Here is a 10,000-nt window from a genome sequence, read left to right on the forward strand (position 1 = left end):
CATCATCACATACCCTTCACCATACCCCCACATCATCACATACCCCTCACCATACCCCCCCATCATCACATACCCTTCACCATACCTAGAGATTGGCATGGGGTACTTTCCATAAAATCATCTCTCAATGCAAATCAAACCAGCTATTAGGCTAACTGAAAGTACCCCATGCCAATCTCTAGGTATAGTGAAGGGTATGTGATGATGTGGGGTATGTTATGTTATACAAGCTGGACACTTAATACTTCACATTGTAGCAAAGTGTAATTTCTTCAGTGTTGTCCCATTAAAAGATATAATGAAATATTTACTAAAATGTGAGGGGTGTACTCACTTTTGTGAGATACTGTATATCTCTTTTCCTCTATAACATCTGGTGTTTGTATGGCGTTATCTTAGATATTTTCCTTCTCTCTATCCGTAACTCTTCCACGAATTTTCAGGATTGTCTCTGTCTCTCTCTCTCATTCACTTTTCTCGCTCTGCCTGTCTATACGTGTCCATCACCCTGTCTGTCTGTCTTCTAAACTCTGTCTCTCTCTGCCCGTCTGTCTGCCTCCATCTCGCGTTCTGTCCCTCTGCCTGTCGGTGTCACTCGGCCTCTTCTTTCCTCCTGCTTCTCTCTCTCTCTCTCTCTCTTTCTCTCTCTCTCTCTCTCTCTCTCTCTGCTGGTCCGTCTCTCCGGGCCTCTTGTCAGGATTATATGGCGTCAGGTTGGTCAACATGGACGCCGGTGGTGGGGAAACAAAATGTTCCTCTCAGCACAAAGCCGCTCAAATCCGCAAACCTCATCCCCCACAACAGAACCTGATTACAGAAAGCTTGTTGGCGGGCTTAAGACCGACAGACAGAAGGACGTACAGGAAGATAAACAGACAGACAGGACAACTCTGAATGTCTCTGTAGCTGGATGGTTAACTCACTGATGAGTTTATTGGCTTGTTCGCAGACTTACTAATTAACCTACTCACTTTGCTGACTGACCCTTCAGCTCACCGGTCGCCTGATTGGCTCAGTGAAAGCTGACAGTCTGTCGGTGTCGTTCAATGACTCGCAAACTTAATGAGTGATTCGGCGGCTAGCAGATGAAGTTGTTGAACAGTTATTATAGTCAAGTAACGGCTTACTGTCTTGTTTCGCGTAGCCAGACCCTCCTCCACAGTGCCGGACGGAGCAACGGTGCCTCTGCAAAATAGCCTTGGGAAGGAACTTGTTTTGGTGGAACATGTGTACGTTCAGAAGTTGTTGCTGATTTCACATATCTCCTCAGTTCAAATCTACGGCTGTTTGTCTGCCTGGAAGTGACTTTACACCTAGCTAAAGCTAATGCCGCCAACGCAACAGCCTCACGATGAATCAATAGATGTTTAAACAGTCCTATCTTGCACCCGGCGCAGCGCAAAGCCTGACGCAAGTGTCTTTGCTAGTTTAGCCCATGGGCGTGCTGGTCTTACAGGGAGGTGTGTTCAGGTGCATTCTGGGCGTGCTGGTCTTACAGGGAGGTGTGTTCAGGTGCATTCTGGGCGTGCTGGTCTTACAGGGAGGTGTGTTCAGGTGCATTCTGGGCGTGCTGGTCTTACAGGGAGGTGTGTTCAGGTGCATTCTGGGCGTATTGCTATCTTGAGGCAGTGGGAAGTGATGGCACCATTGACCAACAAAAACCTGGTCTAAAGTCAATAACGCAGCATTTCATTGTTATTTTAACAGAGCATTAGTAAAATGCTCCTAGGCTCGTGCACAGCGTGCACACTATGCTTGTTACGGCAGAAAAAAGTATCCGTGTGCCGGGTGCATGGTTCTAAAGGGTTGTACTTAGTGTCTTCATTAATCAGAGGGGTGTTTTGGGCGTAACATGCAATCAACCAATCAGAGATCATCTCCCATTCCCTTTAAAAGCCAGGCGCGTTTGGACCTTGGAGCATTGCTGTTATGATGGAGGATTTGCACCGTAATATTTTTATTTGTAATCTTCTGCATGTGTGTGTGCTGCTGTGCGTCCCTGTGTGTGTAACAAGCATAGTGTGCGCGCTGTGCACGAGCCTAGGAGCATTTTACTAATGCTCTGTTAAAATAACAATGAAATGCTGCGTTATTGACTTTAGACCAGGTTTTTGTTGGTCAATGGTGCCATCACTTCCCGCTGCCTCAAGATAGCAATACGCCCAGAATGCACCTGAACACACCTCCCTGTAAGTCCAGCACGCCCAGAATGCACCTGAACACACCTCCCTGTAAGACCAGCACGCCCAGAATGCACCTGAACACACCTCCCTGTAAGACCAGCACGCCCAGAATGCACCTGAACACACCTCCCTGTAAGACCAGCACGCCCAGAATGCACCTGAACACACCTCCCTGTAAGACCAGCACGCCCATGGGCCACAGATGGGTGCAGGTGCATTTGCTATTTAAATGACGTGGGCGCTGGACGGGACACTGACACGGCTGCGCCGGGTGCAAGATAGGACCCTATAAATGTACGTTTGGGCAGAGCCTTGATAGAAAGTTGCACTGCCTTTCCGTTGTATTTTAATCGGTGTGTTCTTTGTTTCTCTGATTTGTCATTCCAGCCTTAACCGCCTACACGTACCTCACCATCTTCGACCTGTTCAGGTGAGTGGCTTCATCTCTGTGTGCATCATCTCTCACTAGCTTTGAATACAAATACCGTACACCAAGTTTTGAACAGAGGAAAAAGTATTTTAATGAAAGAACAATGTCCCAAAGATGCCATTTATTGTTCCAGCTCCTTAAATGGAAATATTTACTGCTTTATTCTGTCTTATGTGATAGAAAATGGAATCTTATTGATTACTTTTAAATCTGTTATTTGGACCGGGGGCATTTAAAGACATATCAGGCTCTGGGAAATTGTAATTGTCATTATTTTCTAATTTTCTATAGAGCAAACTCTACAATAAATCATGTTTGGCAGATGAATCAATATTAAAAATAACCATTACACGTCAGTCTGCTCAGCTGTGCCGAAGGTCTGCTGTTTGGATGGAGAATTTCCACTCATGAAAAATTAATTCTGTGATTATAATGAATAAAACATAAATAAAATAGAAGAGGTGAACTCTAGCTGACCTCTCTGTTGTTTGTGGTTTCATTGTCTACCTTTTGTCTCTCACTGACTCTCTTCTTTCTGTCTTATTTTCCTCTTTCTCCCCTCCTGTCTCTGCAGTTTGATCACCTGTCTCATCAGTTCCTGGGTGACCATGAAGAAACCGAGTCAGCTCTACTCGTTTGGGTGAGTTCACCACAATTATCCTCTCTCTGTCAGTGTACAGTTTATATCCATATCGGTAAAAGCCCCATCTGTGTTTGTTTACACACACACACACACACACACACACACACACACACACACACACAGTGCGTCTCACTATCTTTGTGGGGACCCGTCATTGACATAATGCATTCCCTAGCCCCTTACCCTAACCTTAACCATCACCACTAAATGCCTAACCTTAACCCTTACCCTCACCCTAACCATAACCTAATTCTAACCCTAATCCTAAAACCAAGTCTTAACCCTCAAACAGCCCTTTAAACTTGTGGGGTCCAGCATTTTGGCCCCACAAAGCTGTCCGGACCCCACAAGTATACTGTATTCCCGGTTTTTGGACCCCACGAATATAGTTAAACAAGACCACAGATACACACACACACACACACACACACACACACACACACACACACACACACACACACACACACACACTGTATACACAAACACCGTAGACACAGATGTAGCATCGACAGAAAAGCTTCAGTTACTCTACTCTGGATCAGCCGATGGGTCATGAACACACAGCTTGTGTGTGTGTGTGTGTGTGTGTGTGTGTGTGTGTGCGCGTGTGTGCGTGCGTGCGCGCAGCTGACAGGCAACCTCTGACCTTGAGGTGGGGAAGAGTGGTGAACGAGTAGAAATCTGCTTTTCAGCTTCACTTGGCTCCCATAATACGTCTGTTTGTGTGTGTGTGTGTGTGTGTGTGTGTTTTGATAGACTTCCATTAACAGAACAATGGCTCAGCAGCAGATCGCCCAATTTAACCAGCAGCAGCATTTGGACTCCGTAGGAGCAGAGACAGATTGTCCAGAAACGTCCTTCTGTTGTTCTGTAGATCCTACAGGTGCAAGGCCCTTTTAAATGTAATGTTGCCCCCGTGACTTCAACCTGCAGCATAAAAGAACATTTTTCATAATCTTCTGTGAGGTTTATTCGTACGAATGTTCCACGAGATTGAAACAAACTCACTTAACTACACAAAGTTGTCCTTATTGCTCATTTCAGCATGACACACGTCACCTGATTATGGAAGACACAGATGATGATATGAGTCAGACGGCAGGTTTTCTAAGTGGCGCCCGTATAGATTAACCACAGGCTGTTGGCAGGGCACAGCGAGACCTTTGACCCAGCAGCATGGAGGCGATTGGGCCAAATGGCGTGCTAACTATGGGAACTATGTTCGATGGGAGAGGGAGTGTGTATGGGAGTCTTGTGTGTGTGTTTGTGTGTGTGTGTGTGACCGTATGTCCTGCAGACCCAGTAAACATGGACAACCTATTAACCCCAAGGTGTCTGTTCACTGGCTCATCGGTTGAACAAATGGTCTATCTTTTAGTCTCTCACACACACACACACACACACACACACACACACACACACACACACACACACACACACACACACACACACTGTTAGACACAAAAAAGGGGCTTTGTCTTACCAAACATCTTGCCGCACACACATATGGCTGGGTACTGAATTCAATACTTTTTAGGCACCGACCGAATTGCCTCTAAAGTATTGAGTATCGAAAAATGCCTCGTCATTTAATACCCAGTTTCAATGCCTAAGGAGTAAATCTCATCAGCACCAGTGAGCCAATAAGCACGCAGCATGCTTCTACTAAGATCTAATAATGTCTGTGATTGGCTGTTCAGCGTTACACGTCGTAGAGACAGAAAAATAAATAAAGAGATTTGTGTTGTAATGTTGTGATTTCTTTTTGTTTTATAAAATTTGTTTAGGAACCGGTATCGAAGTCACGGTATTGGTACCGGTACCGGTATTGAACATTTTGTACGCACGGAGCCACACACTTATGGCGCTATTCCATTACTGCTCGATTCGCCTCGACTCTACTCGCCTTTTTTGGTTTTCCATTACGAAAAAAAGTCCCTGGTACCTGCTAACAGGTACTTTTTTTAGTACCTCCTCAGTCGAGGTTCCCAGCGAGCTGAGGCGAGCCGAAAAGGTGACGTGAAAGCGACAGACGGGGGTGTCCTGAACAAACCCGCTATTTTTAAACAGTTTAGCCAGCTGTGTTTTTTGTTGCTGCCCCCAGCTTCTTCTGAAACAAAATGTGTCTTCTGGCAACAACAACACACCTTCCACGTTCTGCGTTAGGTCACTGCAGTTTACTGCGGCGCCGCTTGTTTCAGTTCTGCGGAGGCTCCGGCAGAGCTTTCGCTGTATCCTACATACACACACACATGCTGGCTCGACGCACACACCAGCTGACAAATGTATACATCAGGCCACATATTACACAGGCTACGGCGAAAGCTCTGCGTGGAGCCTCCGCAGAACTGTAAAACAAGCTCAAGTGGCCTGATGTTTATACTTGTGCGTCGAGCCGGCAAGACGACCAGCCACGCTGAGGCGGGACTAAAATCTGCAATGGAAAACGGACGCACAGTGTGCCGAGGCGAGTAGAGTCGAGGCGAGTCGAGCAGGTACCATGTAATGGAAAAACGCCATTACAGTATGTCCTATATGCCGTAGTCTACACACACGACCTTAACTTCCGAGATTGCTTCTTTTCGGCCTGATGTCCGTCCCCTTCCTCTTCCTCTAACTGCTCCTCAGATCTCTGCAGGGTAAATCCAGACAGCTAGATAGACTATCTGTCCAATCTGAGTTTTCTGTTGCACGACTAAAACAACTTTTGAACGTACACATGTACCACCAAAACAAGTTCCTTCCTGAGACTATTTAGCAGAGGCACCGTGGCTCTGCTGTGGAGGAAGGTCTGGCAATGAGACTATATATGACAGGACCCCACACTGATGTTTTTTTCTAAAATATTAGAGCATAACTTCATCATCATCTTTTTTTATTATGTCATGATATAGTGCTTACATTTCATTCATAATATACAATAATATACATAATATTAATATACAAAACCCTATATTTTGGTAAGCTTGAGACGGGATCAGATGTAGTAAGTAAGTAGGACGAATGTCGAGGCCTTTTGATGGGAGTAGAGAAGGGTGGACAACTTGTTTATAAGACTCAAACACTGTAATACCTTCCAGTTGACTCTGCAGAATGAACTCAGAGATCTTCTTGCTCCATCTCGGTCTCCTCGAAAATCCGTTGAATCCCCAACAACAGATTTTCTCAGTATTTCCACTGAGTATTTATACTGTAAGTCTTCTTCACCCTGTGCATGTACATGGTGACATGAATACTTAAATCCCTTCACATAGCTCGGTCAGAAGCTCTCAGTTGGGTGGTATTATGCAGCTGGAACGCAGCAGGGCATCAGATCACTGACAGTCAACGTCACGTTTAACCGCTCTAAGCCCAGCGGACCGCTCACTGAGACAAAGCTGCTCATCCGGGACAGACTGGACCCCCTGTGACCTCATGACTGGGTCAGGGGGTCAGCAACAGTAACAACCGTGCAGCGGCCCGATACCAGCATTCTGTTGCTGTTGTCTGCATGTATTTAATCTCATATTTGTTCCGCATTTAAATGAATAATGGCGCTTTTCCATTACACGGTACCTGCTCGACTCGCCTCGACTCTACTCGCCTTTTTTGGTTTTCCATTACGAAAAAAAGTCCCTGGTACCTGCTAACAGGTACTTTATTTAGTACCTCCTCAGTCGAGGTTCCCAGCGAGCTGAGGCGAGCCGAAAAGGTGACGTGAAAGCGACAGACGGGGGTGTCCTGAACAAACCCGCTATTTTTAAACAGTTTAGCCAGCTGTGTTTTTTGTTGCTGCCTCCAGCTTCTTCTGAAACAAAATGTGTCTTCTGGCAACAACACACACCTTCCACGTTCTGCGTTAGGTCACGGCAGTTTACTGCGGCGCCGCTTGTTTCAGTTCTGCGGAGGCTCCAGTCCAGGCAGAGCTTTCGCTGTATCCTACGTACACACACACATGCTGGCTCGACGCACACACCAGCTGACAAACGTATACATCAGGCCACATATTACACAGGCTACGGAGAAAGCTCTGCGTGGAGCCTCCACAGAACTGTAAAACAAGCTCAAGTGGCCTGATGTTTATACTTGTGCGCTGGTGTGTGCGTCGAGCCGGCATACGACCAGCCACGCTGAGGCGGGACTAAAATCTGCAATGGAAAACGGACGCACAGTGTGTCGAGGCGAGTAGAGTCGAGGCGAGTCGAGCAGGTACCATGTAATGGAAAAACGCCATAAATGATCATTTATGAACACGTTTATTTCTTCAGATATAGATTAACAAGAGGGTAAGACAACAGCCTGTCGCAACTCCCATCTTTGTGAGTTTTTTTTTTTTTGTAAATTTGAACTGAACATTGATTACTGGTAAGGCTGGGACGGATGCTTCTGTCCCGATTCCATTTTTTCACGATACGTGTGTTTTGATTTAGGTTGTGATTTTCATTTATTTTCCGATTCTAGTAGTATTGCGATTTGATAGCATTGAGTATTGCAATTGTCTTTTCCTTCTTTAACAACAAACAAAAGTTGAATAATACACTTCTAGAGACAATATATCAGGGGTGGCCAACCAGTTAGGTATAAAGAGCCACAAAAAAAAACGCACCATAGCAAAAAGCCACACAACACATGCACGTCCACACTACAACAGCAACAGTGACTTCCAGATCTGATGACAGTCATAATACATACTAGCAGTTTTCATAGTTTTTTTTTCTCACTTAGTTTGACTCAGTGGGAAACCTGACAGTCTTTGTTATCCACAATCCTTTTCAGGTCTTGCTTGAACTCGGTTGTGGCCACTCGAAGAACTCTGTCACTCATTTGTCACTAGAGGGGCTTTCAAACAGTCTGATTCAGCAGTGAAAGGGTTAACGAGGAAGGTGATCTGTGGCCGCTGTGTTTCCTCAGGTTGCAGAATCTGTCCTCAAAACTCTGCTGCATTATTTTCCATTTTAAAATAATTGGCAAATGTATTGGCAGATGCATTCAAATGTGTTTTTTTTTTTTTTTTTTTTTTTTTTTACTTATCTGAAATACTGTATGTTTCAGAAAAGTTAAAAACAACAATCAACCAATGACACAGCCCCCAGCCACACAGGAAGAGCCTCACAGGAGCAGGCAAAGAGCCGCATACGGCTCAAGAGCCACAGGTTGGCCACCCCTGCAATATATCATGGGACATTTAACTGTTTTCTAAGAAGGATGCACATCACAAGTCAGTCAGTCAGTCAGTCGGTCAGTCGGACAGTTATTTACTTTATAAAGAATCACAAAACATGGATTTTTTTTCAGCATTTTCTGCTTTCGCTCTGTTTTCGCTGGAAACCGATATGATGTAGTCGCTGCCGATTCTGGGGAAAAAAAAAAAAAAAAAAAACATGCCACAAAAATTCATGATACAGATGTGAATTGATTTTTTTCCCCCGCCCCTAATTACTGGTTAACAAAGATCTGATGCAGTCACAATACTCTCTCTTACCGTCTCTTAAAGCGTAACTCTCACCAAAATGCAACCTAGGGTCTTTTTGTGAATGTACCCGAGTCAAAAAAGTAGTTTTAAAGCATATTTAGGACGGAAGCGGCACTTTTAAGATGTACCGTATCTTCGTTTTTCAGTCAAATGGCCTTTTGAATGGGAGTGCTAGGGGCACTACTATGATAGCATCAAAATAGCTATTTTTAAAACACTAAGCAGTCCCTCCAAAAAAACGTGATTATGCGATCGCATAATTCAACGTATAATCAGCCAAAGTCCGCATATTTATGCGGGGGGGCCGCATTTTATTCAAATACGCCGCACTTTCGCCGCATAAATTGCAGGTTTCCGCGCAAAATATGCGGTGCTAGCATGATTTCATAATCCCCGCATTTTCGTTGCAAAAAAGTCACACATATATCTTAGCAGAAAGCTGAAAAATGTTGCGTTTACTTCACGCAAGAGCAGCCATTTTCCCCTGTTGCCATGGGAATGTTATGAAGTGACGTAATTACGCGACGTGAACGTCATCGAAAATCTGCAAACCCCGCGATGAAGCCACGATGAAGGCGCAGTTTTTTTTAAGTTCCCGCAATTTTTGCAAGTTCCCGCAGTTTCATCGCATAAAATTGTATAAATATCCCACATATTCCATCACATTTTTTTAAGAAAACGTGCCGCATAATCAAGGATTTCTGCCCAAAACAATAACAAAAAAACTCGACACAACATGAGACTTTGCTCCCAGTATCACCAGGAGCTCTACACCTTAACGGAAGCACTGACAACATTGTTTGTGTTCACAGAGTTTACTAAAAAGAAAGGTTCTGAACGACTTACTTTAGCTGTAGTTTTTTCCGGGCGCTACCACCTCGCCAGTCAAAAAAATCTCCGAATGCGAATGAACGGACTCCACAGGAGGAAATGTCATTCTTATATGAGGCTCCTTTTTCAACTACAAGGTCAGTATTGTTTTTCACTAACGACAAAACAACGAATAATCCGTGCATGTATATGGAACTAAGCTTTAGGAGCTTTCCATCTTTACTCTCCTCCCTGTTACGTTGCATTCAGAGGTGGTATCGCCTGGAAACAACAACTGCTAACAGTGAATTGTTGAAAACCTTCCTTTTTAGTAAACTCTGAACACAACCAATGTTGTCAATGCTTCCGTTAAAGTGTAGAGCTCCTGGTGATACTGGGAGCAAAGTCTCATGTTGTGTCGAGCCTTCTTAGTGATTTAAAAATGTTGATTTTGATGCTTTCATGGTAGTGCCCCTAGCACT

At 44.6% G+C, this 10,000-nt stretch overlaps 1 protein-coding gene across 1 annotated transcript in view; it reads left to right on the forward strand.

The window, feature by feature from the left end:
• The window catches only part of slc30a6 (solute carrier family 30 member 6), a 107,767-nt gene that overhangs the window by 39,322 nt on the left and 58,445 nt on the right, over positions 1 to 10,000 (forward strand). The window contains exons 5-6 of the mRNA XM_035992581.1: positions 2,571 to 2,613; positions 3,188 to 3,253. Coding sequence (XP_035848474.1) covers positions 2,571 to 2,613; positions 3,188 to 3,253 — 109 coding nt within the window. The remainder of the gene's footprint in view (positions 1 to 2,570; positions 2,614 to 3,187; positions 3,254 to 10,000) is intronic.

This window comes from Sander lucioperca, chromosome 15, assembly GCF_008315115.2.
Source record: "Sander lucioperca isolate FBNREF2018 chromosome 15, SLUC_FBN_1.2, whole genome shotgun sequence".
Lineage (NCBI taxonomy): Eukaryota > Metazoa > Chordata > Actinopteri > Perciformes > Percidae > Sander > Sander lucioperca.